We start from the raw sequence: 12,525 nt of genomic DNA, 5'->3' as shown, positions 1-12,525 counted from the left end.
GTGAGTTCTTTGTGAAAAAGAGACTGGGGAGTGAAACTTTGATCTTCTGGGGGTTTTTTTGTCGAAAAGAGTTTTACTGTCGGTAGAGTTGCCAGTCTTCTTCGAAACTCTCGCCGCTTTTTTCCCGTTTACCGCCATAACACCATACTGCCATATTTTCCCGCCTTTACTATCACTGTAACGGACGATAACATTGTCTATGTTCAGTCAAAACAATTTTTATTGTGGGGTAACAGGCTTGTGTTTAACACTGACAGTGATTCAACTAGAAGAGAATATTTTTTTGCGATATGCTGTAAATCATTTCCCGAAAAAAATCTTCTCTACAACTAGTGAAGGCCCACCCATATATTATGGAACAGAAGTCAGAGAAAAAGAATCTTTGTGAAACAATACTTATGATTTTTTGATAAAAGAATTTACTGAAAAATATAACAATATCTTCAAAATTTAATCTATAATAACCAAAAGATTTTTTTTAATATCTTCTCATCACATCTGCAATCCAGTGTCGGAAATTGTGAGCTTTTGTATAGACCCCGTAATAACGTTGAGTTGCACAACCATAACCCCATGAAACAACTCCCCACAGATACCATTGCGATTCACCAGTCACTGCATCTTGTTTCCGACAAACTAAAGGACCGCCAGAATCACCTGAAAAAATAATGGGGATGATAGAATGCTAGGTATATCTAACTATCTTCTTTAATTCAAGATTTCATCCCCATTCAAAATCCAATGTTTGAAAATTGTACTCCGAAGCCATCACCAACCACTTAACCACTTAACCCTACCTACTGATAGAAAATTGGCTAGCATTTTTTAACTAGTGAGGCTATCTATAAAGCTGAAATTTTATGACTTTTCATCGAATTTTATGGGGAATGTTTTGGTTCAAAAAATTATTTCATTGGTCAATTATTTTAGTCCCAATGACAGGTTTGTCGGTGACCACTACCATCGCACAATTGCAGCGCAGGCTATTTTGCTCTTTTTTATGTGCTTACTCCAAGATACTATAACATGTTACCAAGTAAACTTTAATTGTCCATTTCATTTGTATTGCTTCTATTTCATCTTACAGGAGAATTAGCAGCAACAAATAAATATAAATATGACAAAAAAAGTATCACCAACTTGAAAAAGTTGAAATGTTCTGATTTTACGTGGTTTTGAAAGTTGAAAACATTTTCTTCGGTTTTGGCGCGCTATAGTAGAACGTCACGACAAAATTGTTGATTTAGAATTTAATTTTCATTTACTGCATTGTAAAAGCTTCCAAATAAAAGCAAAATGAAGGAGAATGTGTTTCTCCATCCGTTTCAATAGCAATTTTAAGAAACATCTTTTTTTTTGAGTCTTTTGGGTGATTTTTGCCAATTGTTGATACAATTGATGACGTCATCAAAAATTGCATTCAATTTTCAAAAATATTTTTTGATAAATTTGTTTGTTATAGGTTTAAGCATTGCAGTACCAAATTTCATGACCAAATAATGTTCCTATCCTAAGTTATCCACGGGGGGCACTATGTGCCCCCCTTTCAGTTCTAAGGGACCCAAATAGCTCTCAGTAGAGCTCTCACCTTGGAACAATGAAATTTCTATTGCCTTTGAGATTTAAATAGGAATTCTTATCCCCACTGAGGAAAAAGTTCCACCGGGGCTGTGAGACAAGGGTGTAGGGTTCCCAGCTGGTACACAACGTTATTTCAACGTTTATCTAACATTATATGGACGTTGTGAACGTTAGATAGACGTTAAAAGAACGTAGTGTGCAGGCTGGGGTGTATATATAAATAATAACCTTGGCAAGAATCTTTAGTGCCATCTTTGAAGCCTGCACATAACATGTTATCAGTGATACTTCGGTAACCCATGGTAGCAACACATTCTTTGGGATCGATCAACGGTAATTTTGCTTGTTGCAAATACTTAAAAAAATAAAGAGAAGTTGCAACTGCGCCTATTTTTGTCTTGATATGTTAAACCCACTGTTCCAAAATGTGCTACATGTTTTTTTTATAGGCAAGTATTTGCCCCTATATCAGGCTCACATTATGCTTTAGCATTCTATTCTTCTTAAACAATAGATCCATTGTTTGGGTACCAAAAACTGAGCCTGCGTATGCTTATAAAAGAAAAAAACATGTATTTCGTACAAAAAACTGAGTTTGTGTATGCTTATAAACGTTATGCTTATGTTAGAAAAAACATGTTATTTGTCTTCATATAAGCAAGACAAGTAAAAGTCCAGAATTGGATTGGATCTTGCTTCATTCAATCCTCAGTTTATCATCATCTTTGGACATTTTCAATAGTTTTTTCTTACATAAGTTTTCCTCAATGATCAATTTTTGAAAAAAAGCTGTAGTTCCCAAATACAAAATCTTTGAAATTCTTGTTTCAAGCAAATATTCTGATTACCACTTTTCTTTAAACACGCGTCTTGAAAAGATTTCTAAGGTTTTTATGGTAAAGACAAAAGAAATTAGGGTAAAATTATGTACGGTGATAAAAAGTTAATAATTTCGTCAGGAATTACCCTTGCAGAACGCCCGTTGAATTTAAGAGCGCCCCAACCAGACACCCAACATTCCGAATCTAAACCAATATCAACAAAATCATCAGCTACGCATGCGTGTCGAACGCGTTGGTTAAACGAGACTTTCTTCTTCAGTTTAAGCAAGGCCATGTCTGCATCATTAGAGACAAGTTTTCCATATGCTGGGTGAATGATAATCTTTTCGATTTCCATTTTTTGTTCCCATTGTTCCTTTTCGTATTTGTCATGTTCACCTAAAAAGAAAGTTGATGTAATATCGGCTACCGTAATTTTTCTAACTTAACGCATGACAACAATTATTTCGGACGCTGCGCTTGGAAAATTAGTGAAAGACCGAGACACGAATTTCCTATTAGCAGAAAAAAATGTCAATTACAGCTGAAAATTGCTCACATAAACATACGCTTTTCAAAATGTCTGAAGTATGAGGTAATTTTTCTATCTCAGCCAATCAGATAGTTTTACCCGATTGTTTTTTTGTGACTTTTCTACATTAATTTCCTTTTGTGACCTGCATCGTAAAACTGGAAATAGCTTCTGAAATTCACAGAACTGGAGCTTTATTATCATCGAGGTTAATATCTAAGTTAATTAATTTTGTCAAAAGTCTTTTTTTCAAAAATATTGTCCCCAAAATTGCTTGTTACGTCACTCAAATCTAGTAGACTAAAATCTGTCATTTTGTTTTCTATTTTACGATAGATTTATGTAAGTTTATATTAACGTAAGTCACGATGCTTTGCTACAGAGAAGCTCTCAATCCTTTGACGGCTGTGGAAGAACAAAATAAACGAAGAGCCTTCCCAGCTGGCATACAACGTTGTGTTCACAACGTCCATATAACGTTAGGTGAACGTTGAAACAACGTTATGTGCCAGATGGGTTACCTGCAGTAACTTTATAGTCGTCAGGATCTTTGCTGCGATCGAAACAATGAGCCGCTGTCACCACAAATTGATCAGAAACAAGAGTGCCACCGCACCCTCCAACTTTGACCTGAGGGAGAGACAAGTAGCAAGTTAACACTCTTTTGTATACATTTATATAGCTATAGAAGTTAAAGTTATGTGCACACATTGTAACAAAACTGAAAGGAAGAAATAGAATTGGCCACCCCTTGGTTTTCTATACTGGAAAAATATAAAACATTATGGAATTTCACAATCTCGTAACCAAAGCCACTTCCACCACTTTTTGATTTTACTGATGGACGTGGTATCTGTCTTGCGCTATTAGAATAATGAAAATGTTCGAGCTTGAAAATTTCAGTCCTTTTTAAATTCAGTTCATTCAGATCAGGAGGTACGATCTGGAGGTATCTTTTACTTTACTGATGCAGGTATGGTAAAACGGGGGGGGGGGGGGGGGGGGGGTACTTAGGCAAATGGAGGGTACGGTATGTGCCGCCCTTAAGGGTACCTTTTTTGGACTTCCAAAGTCCCGCTAAGGGTCGGAAAAATCAGAAAATCAAATTTCAGTCCCCGTAAGGGTCGGAAAAATAGGAAAATTTCAACTTTTTACCCCCTGAAAGATCGAAATTTGGTCAAAATTGGTCAAATTAGTCCCGCTAAGGGTCGTAAAATTCCCAAAATTTTCCTTTGTTTTCTCCTTTTTAGTCCCGGTAAGGGTCCAAAGTTCGAAAGTCGGGCGGCACCCCCCTCCCCCGTCAGCTTGCAACCCTAGTACCCCCCCCCCCGGGGGTAAAACTTACCTGCCAAGGCCATTCCCCTGGTTTAGCTGTTGTTCCTCCAACAATTCGTGTCTTTTTTTCTCTGACTCCACATTTTCCTGTGTATTCCTCTATGGTGAATATGAAATAAATATCTTTTTGAGTTAAATGTTGTGATTTTTGAAAATCCAAAGATGGGTTGTTTCCCAGCTGGCACACGACGTTCTTTCAACGTCATTTTAATGTTCACAACGTCCATTTAACGTTAGATGAACGTTGAAACAACGTTGTCCTGTGTCAGCTGGACTCAGAGAGCCTATATAATGGTATAATGGTTGAAAGTCATCAGATGCAAGTGTAAATGTTTGAAGAACCATGTTTGATGGTTTAATAATAATAATAAAATTTTACAATCTAATCCCTATATAAGGATGGATTGGCTGTAGGGCTACCAAAGACACTGGACGATTGTTGTCTGTGTTGTTGGGAACCCTAGAGCAATCTCACACCCTCTCATTTAATGATCTATTACAAAATACATCAATTGAAACATCTTTATCAGAAACAACTTGGTCTAACAGTGTCTTGGAAGGTCGACCACGTTTACGATTTGTGTCATCGTTAAACATTAATTGTTTCAACGACCGTTCGTTAGGCATTCTTATTACATGTGCCACATAGCTCGCTTGTTGACTTTTGATAAAGTCAGTGACGTCACGAGTTCCACAAAGTGCATGCAAATTCTCATTCGTGATGACTAGTCGATAGTCATTGTTTTCTCTGTCAATTTGTTTAAACCCATTGCATATCATTCTTCTCAAGAATGTTCTGTATGTGATGTCTAGTCTGTTTAGTTGATTCGTAGTTAGACACCAATTTTGACAGGCGTAGGTAAGACGGCTACGCACAAAACAGTTCAGAAATGAAATGCGTGTTCTCAAGTTGATATGGAAATTTTGCAAGAGGTTTGATAGTTATGCAAATTTTTGACAAGCGAGTTGGATTCGTTGATTTATTTCACTGTCTCCTGTACTAGGCTCGCAGCAATTAATGTAAGCTCCAAGGTATCGAAATATGGAGACATTTTTGAGGTCGACACCTCTCAGGGTTGCAATCGATGTTGGAATTTCGTCAACATTCAGTATCATTGTTTCTGTTTTGGAGTTATTTATTGCAAGACCAAAACAGGTGAAGATTTCGTCTAAGAGTTGAATGCTTTTTTGAAGACCTTCAAGTGATAGAAGGTACAGCACTAAATCATCGGCATATCCTGACCATGGAATTTCTGACGTCCCCCAAGATCGTTGGTTCCTGTCTCTCATTACAGCCCTTTGTTTTCGAGAAATGGCTCTCGTGTTCAAACGATATTTATGGTTGAAGAATTTAATTTCTTCAATCTGTCGACTATTTTCAAGAAAAACCCTCATTACGAAATCAATGTACAAGTTGAAAAGGTTAGGGCTTTCTGGTCCTCCTTGACGAACACCGCTTGTTGTTTCAAACGTTGCTTCCTCAAAATTTAAAGAAGTGTTTTCATACAGTTTCTCAAGGATGTCAATCAGGAGTGAGCTTTGATCATCTTTGAAACGAAGTTTAATTGAATCAAACATCCATTTGCGCGGGATGTGATCGAAAGCTGCCGAGAGGTCGACAAACACAAGGTAGAGTGGCTGTAGTTTTCGATTGGAGATCTGTTGTATACGTTTGATGTTGTAAATCCCATCTGTTGTTCCCCGGTTCTGTCTGAATCCGTTGTTTTGCTCATCTGTCAATTGTGCCTCGTACCAAGGCTGGAGTCTACTCAAAATAATGTTCACGATCAATTTACATATAGTTGAACCTATGCTCAAGCCTCTATACTTTGAGGGGTCTTTCTTTGACCCTTTACCTTTCCACAATGTTTTCAATCGGGAATTTCCCCAGGCAGTAGGAATGTCGAAGTTTTCCCTTACGTTTGTAGTCATTTGATGAATAGCATCGAGAAGGATTGGACATTCACATTTCTTTAATAATTCTGAATCAATGTCATTGTTTGCTTTCTTGTTTCTAAGTTTATGTAAGTGTTCAGTAATTTCATCAATAGTGGGAGGTTCATTGTTAATAGTGATCGTCGATGAAATTTTACGAAGTGATTCAACAAAATCTGGTAAGTTATCAAGTTCATTGGGTCTCATGTTATCATTATTTGGATTGAAATGGAGTTTGAAATGTTTTAACAGTTTTTCAGGAGGACATGAAGAGTTGCTACTCGAGGTATTTAAAGTCGTAGTCGTTTGCTCCCAGCTTTAGTGACATAAATGACTTAGTCAGGCAGCTGAGGTCACATAAAAAAGTGCAGTAGCTACAAAGTTTGCGAACAAACTTTAAACAGTTGTTTTCAATAGATACGACCTTTCTGAACACAAAATCATCAACCGGACAGTTTGAAAATAATTACCGGACGCGTCCGAAAATATTTTCGTATTTGATGACGTCACAAGCAAAATGAAAATTTTTATGAAAAAAAGCATAGACATATTATATACCAATCGACGTAGATTAAAAAAAAGGTCACTAACTATGTCTGAAAATTTGATAATAAAAAGTTACAAGCTTCCGAAGTTTTGATGACGTCATATTTACACTTTCTTTAGGATCGATTTTCTCGAGTTAGGTTGAGAAATCATATATATCCACTTAAAAGTCTTCTATATCGATTTTTGAGAGCTTTCGAATGGCGGTCTTAGATTTCAATTTTGATAAGTTTGAATTTTTGATTTTTTTTTCGTCTCGGACAGGTAAAATTGACGTTACGGACATAAAGGAAAAGCGTTCTAACTTTTTATAGCAAAATTTTCAGATATGGTTACTGACCATTTTCTTAATCTACGTTAAAAAACGCTTCGATCGGTATATAATATGTCTATGTTGGTTCTCAAAATTTTTTCAGTTAGCCTATGGGCACGCATGACGTCATCAGGTACTAAAATATTACCGGACACATCCGGTAAGTAATTTCAACAACTCCGGTTGATGGTTTCTAGATATTTAGGTTGTATATTTTCAATTAAAAGTGGTTTGGGATTGTTCGCACCCCGTCCAATTTTTTTGTGACCTCAGCTGCCTGTCTAACTGGTTGTGAAAGATATTTCTAAAGCTGGGAGCAAACCGTCAAACATTGTTCTTCAAACATCGTGACGTTTCATGTTTGAAATCGATGTTTGACGGTTTGCGGAGTCAAAAATCGTATCTTTTCAACAAAAAAATCTCCAAAAATGTTTGAAAAGATGTTTGAGCAAGTTCATAATTTCTTCAAACATTCAACTCGGGCTTTCCCTAGAAGGAAGACCTTGCATTGCTAATCGAACATTGAATATGACTTCGAACGCGTGATTTGAAAAGTAAACAAAAGAAAGAAGCCGTTGTAATGCAACAAAATAAATGTTTGAAACAATGTTGGAAAGTGCCGCGCAAACCATTCAACAAGAGAGTTCAAATGTTTGAAGAACCATGTTTGATGGTTTGCTCCCAGCTTAAAGCTGGGAGCACAAACCATCAAACATTTGAACTTTCTTACATTTAACTATAAAAAGTTACAGGCATTCTTGTTTCCACTGCCAATTATATCTGTACAGACTTTAGTTGCCTGTAGTTTATAAATTTTGATTCGGCCTCTTCATAAATTATTTTGAGTGCAACACCTGCCTCATTTTAAAACAGCTACCAAGTGATCCCGCGAGTCTTCAAGTGTTACTTCTATAAATAGAGTATATTTTTTATGAACTCCTCTGGGAATCAATCACCATAGCAATATTTTGAAAACGAGGTAAAAGTTGCTCCTAACGTAATTTTTGAAAAGGTTTGTTGTTCTACTTACTACAGATATCACAAGCTTTTAAGCAATTTTCTTTCATGAAAGGATAATCTTCATCCGTTGGCTTACATCCTCCTCCAAGCTTCTTGAAGAAACATTTGACTGATGAATAATCATTACAAGCTGAAAGAAGAATAGTCAGAGTGAAAAAGTTTGTCATTTTGATAGGAAAATGTTTTTATTACCTTAGGAATACGAAAAGTCTTCGGCAATGGTGAGCATGTTTTTACCGAGTTTGTTTTTTTGCGACTAACTTAATACACCTTTTCGACCGTAGTCGCGTGGTCAGGCGCGTGCCAACTAATTATTCAATTACCCCCCTAAACTCGATCCAATACTTTTTGACACATTTTTCTATTGTCTATAGGTGCGGAAAAAGGACTGGGACGGTTTTATTGGGATAAAGTGGACAAAAAAATTTCTTTTTAAAGTCAAAATTATACTACTACCTTGGTTAAAAGAAGAATCGATTACGACAAACTTTTGATGTACACTCCTTAGTGATCAACTGCGCTGGAAATATAGCGATTTTATGTATTTGTATTTTGGACGGGGTGGCTGAAGTGATTTATAATAACTGAGGATGGTAAAAGAAATGATTTACCGTCGTCCTCAGTCAATCAGGATCTAGACAAATCAGAAGCTGACCGTCTCCGTCGCAGAAAAACAGACAAACATATAAACTCACTATCTTATTGCCCCGCAGGGGCTTTTGTTGCTTCACGTAGCGGGCTTGTTCACCAGAAAAATATTCATGTCGTTGATGTTTTTTCCGATTTTGAGCAAGCCCCCGCGGTTAAAAAATGTTCGCGCGCACCTATTGTTTTATCTATTTTGATGTGACTTGTATTGATTTTTAGTTCTTCAAAGTAAAACAGAGACAGTGCACAAAGATGAGCATATATTTATTTTTCTTATAAGTATCTACTTTATAAGAATCGAGTCAATAACTCTTGATAGAAAGCCACATACCTTGTCTGTACACAGACCCGATATCTACGGCTAATTTCAAAATTCATTTCCGTAGAGGGTCTGTTGTCATTGTCTTTTCTGGTTTGAGATTTTTCAAACCAACCGCTGCGATGGTGTGCTGTTGGAGTTTGGCGAGAAATTGGAGGCGATAAGAGAAAATGGCCGTCAGAATTGTCAGAAAGAATATAAAGTTTGTCGAAAAAAATTCATAACAAAAAACCAGCCAGCTTCTTGATAATTAATTAAAGAGAGCTCTAAATGAAGACATTCTATTGCAAAATAACTCTTTTTGCACAAATCGAATGTTTTTTGTTTACATTTTGGATCTTTGAGTTCACAAACGTGAGAGTAAAGTTGTTGGATTGGAATCTTCTGAATCATGTTTTTTTAGGTGGTTTCAACTTCAGTTCTTTGCTTTTAAGTTCAAATTCAGTACTACTTTTATGGCGTTTGATCTATGTAGAGTGGCTATAGTTTGTTTTGTTGGCATAACTTTTGTAAAACATGCTTAGAAAGTTACCCCCAATCATGGACCCCATCCCTTTGTTTACAATTTTCATAGCTTCGGCTGCCATTTTATTTTAAAATTATACTTCATTGCAGAGGTCTCCGTATACGGGAAAATTTTTATCAAACAGACAATGCACACAGAGAGTACGTCTACGAAGCGATAAACGTGAGATACACTCTGATACAGAGTACCACATACCTTTCGGTAATTAGTTTTTACAAAGTAAACAAAGGACCCGGGGGAGGGTGTTCTAGGGTTGCAAGCTGACGGGGGGGGGTGCCGCCCGACTTTCGAACTCTGGACCCTTACCGGGACTAAAAAGGAGAAAACAAAGGGGAATTTTACGACCCTTAGCGGGACAAATTTGACCAATTTTGACCAAATTTCGATCTTTCAGGGGGTAAAAAGTTGAAATTTTCCTATTTTTCCGACCCTTAGTGGGACTGAAATTAGATTTTTTGATTTTTTCGACCCTTAGCAGGACTTTGGAAGTCCAAAAAAGGTACCCTTAAGGGCGGCACATACTGTATCTACCATTTGCCTAAGTACCCCCCCCATAAGAATCAAGTTGATAACTCTTGATAGACAGCCATATACCTTTCGGTAATTAGTTCCTACAAAGTGAACAAGGGATATCAAGATATTTTACCATGTGCGCCAAGCTGTACACCTCGTTTCTTTTGTTTATCAGCCAACAGAGAAGAAAAACATTTGATTTTGTCTGGTGTTTGTTTTTCTTGTGTAAAAAGATTTTTGATATTGTGCTGCGCATAATGGTTTCAAAGGAACGAGACAAGCGTTCAACGTTAGAAATCTTTAGCTGTGCGCTTTTTGAATGTGCGCTTTTTGAATGGTGTTCCAATAAAACGATCTGGTGGAATGCGGCCTTCAAACGTTCATTCTCGATTATGAATGCGTTGGCGGGGCATTCATAGCGACAGCTACTTGCTAGTTTAAGTAGTGGATTAATACTGTCAAGGAGATTGGACATATCAAAGTCACATCACTATTAGTTGCAAATATAGGGGCCAATTGACGGGCTTGTGCCACTCGAAAATGGAACATAAAGTCCCAAAAAGTGGACAATTTTTTATATAATTTAAAATTCTCACAATTTATGCCAAATTTTATGACTTGTATACTTAATGTTTCCCGGGGGGGCAGCTGGGCAAAAGGACCGACGGGTATGTGCAGGTCCTAAGGGTACCTTTTCCAATAGCTTTAAAATACACTGTAAGGGTCGGAAAAACTAGAGATGCACTGTAAGGGTAGAACTTTTAGAAAATTCTTGAAAAATCTAGATATTTTGACCAATTTTTGCACGAAAGTGATCGAAAGTTTGGGGGAAAATGTACTCTAAGGGTATGATTTTCACTGATTTTTGCTGCACTGTAAGGGTGCAATTTTAAAAGCCAATTTTTGGCCCGCACATACCGTCAGTCCGCAAACCCAGTGCCCCCCCCCCCCCCCGGGTAATGTTTCCATCTCAAAAACCTATTCAATCATTCTGGGAATTAAATATATATTGATTGCAAAGAGAACTTTTTTTCAATTACCTTATGTGGATAAATTTTGGTGGGGATTAAATTTGGCGAATTTTTGCGAATTTTGGCAAAATAAATCCTCGCCAAAATTTAAAAAAATTAGCCATTCGCCGAATTAAATCCCCGCCAAATTTAACTAAATTTTTCTAAGATAGAAATTCTATGGAGAATATGTATTTCTTAGTAAAATAGCACGTAAAATTGAGCATTCGCCAAATGAAATCCGCGCCAAAATTTATCCACTTAAGGTATTTTAAGTTCAGTTAAGGTAATGAGTTTTGAGGATACTTTACATAAAGATTTGTCCATTTTTTGCCAAAATTTGCGAGACCAAGATGAGCGAATGAAAATAATGTTTCGAGAATAAATGAAGAATAAGCTCACCTTTGCTGAAAGCAAATGCTATTGAAAATAATACAGCAACTCGGATCCAGCCTCTCATCTTGAATGGTTCAGAAGTTTGAATCTTAGCAAATTTTAAGATCGGCATAACCTCTTATGTTTTAATCAAATATTAAAACTTTTTTTTACCGAAAGTCGAAATGGGAATTGAGGAGTAGATGAGTTAATTAAAAAGCCTTATTTGGTCTTCTATAATTTCCTTCACAAAGTATTTCAACCCTTTAAGTGCCACGGTCAAGTTTTTTAAAGAAAATCGCTAGTTCAAACTTTAAAGGCTTATATCTCCGGATCTAGAAGGAGTTGGAAGCTTGCTTATAGGTCGTTTGATAGCTTAGAGTCTCCTCTTTCTTTTAGGCGTCTTTGGCTTCGGATTTAGGAAGGACGGGTTGGGCGGCGGTAAATGGTAAATCCACTGTGCGGACCTGCCTGAATGGTAGAAAGGTGCCCAGTGGTAAAACTTGAAATTAATTTGGTGGAGGACAGAATCAAGTTAATCAGGGCCAAAATTGGAGGTTCTTGGATCACTCGTTGACCAAAAATGGTCAAAAAACGGTCAAAATCTTAAAAAAGTGGATTTTTGTCAAATTCTTTTTTTTACTTTTTGGCTTAAAATCTCGCTGAAAAGACTCACTTTTGATTTTTTTGTGCTTGACAAGAAGTTTAATCCAATTCCTACAAGCTAGACCACAAATGACGATTTCTAACTCAAACTGGGCATTACATAGCCCATGTCTGATATATACGACATTGGCACTTAAAGGGTTAATAGGGAAATCACATTTTTTAATTTGCGATTACATTACTGGAAAAGGAAATTTATGCAGCTTTAACAAATAAATTTTGAATTGATTAAATTTACTAGACTTTTAAAGAATTTTTCATTAATCTTTTAATATTGATTCAGTTGTATTTATACAAAGTTGCAAAAAGTTTTAAGACAAAATTACATCAGTAATTAAATTGAACATTAAAAATGTTGAGTAAATTCTATTTACAATGGTAGGAT

The 12,525-nt window shown here is 36.5% G+C and overlaps 1 protein-coding gene across 1 annotated transcript; it reads right to left on the bottom strand.

The window, feature by feature from the left end:
• Nucleotides 1-379: 379 nt before the first annotated feature.
• Nucleotides 380-11,617, bottom strand: LOC136817577 (coagulation factor IX-like). The gene is made up of 7 exons (XM_067073902.1): nt 11,502-11,617; nt 8,094-8,213; nt 4,280-4,368; nt 3,456-3,564; nt 2,548-2,801; nt 1,810-1,936; nt 380-657 (listed from the first exon to the last, which is right to left on the bottom strand). Exons 1-7 carry the CDS (start codon nt 11,605-11,607, stop codon nt 479-481), a joined length of 984 nt encoding a protein of 327 aa, XP_066930003.1. The 5' UTR covers nt 11,608-11,617; the 3' UTR covers nt 380-478.
• Nucleotides 11,618-12,525: the final 908 nt, after the last annotated feature.

The sequence above is a fragment of the Clytia hemisphaerica genome, unplaced genomic scaffold (genome assembly GCF_902728285.1).
Source record: "Clytia hemisphaerica strain Z4C2 unplaced genomic scaffold, Clytia hemisphaerica genome assembly, whole genome shotgun sequence".
Lineage (NCBI taxonomy): Eukaryota > Metazoa > Cnidaria > Hydrozoa > Leptothecata > Clytiidae > Clytia > Clytia hemisphaerica.
Note: the sequence above shows the minus strand (reverse complement) of the source record. Positions and strands in the feature narration are given on the sequence as shown.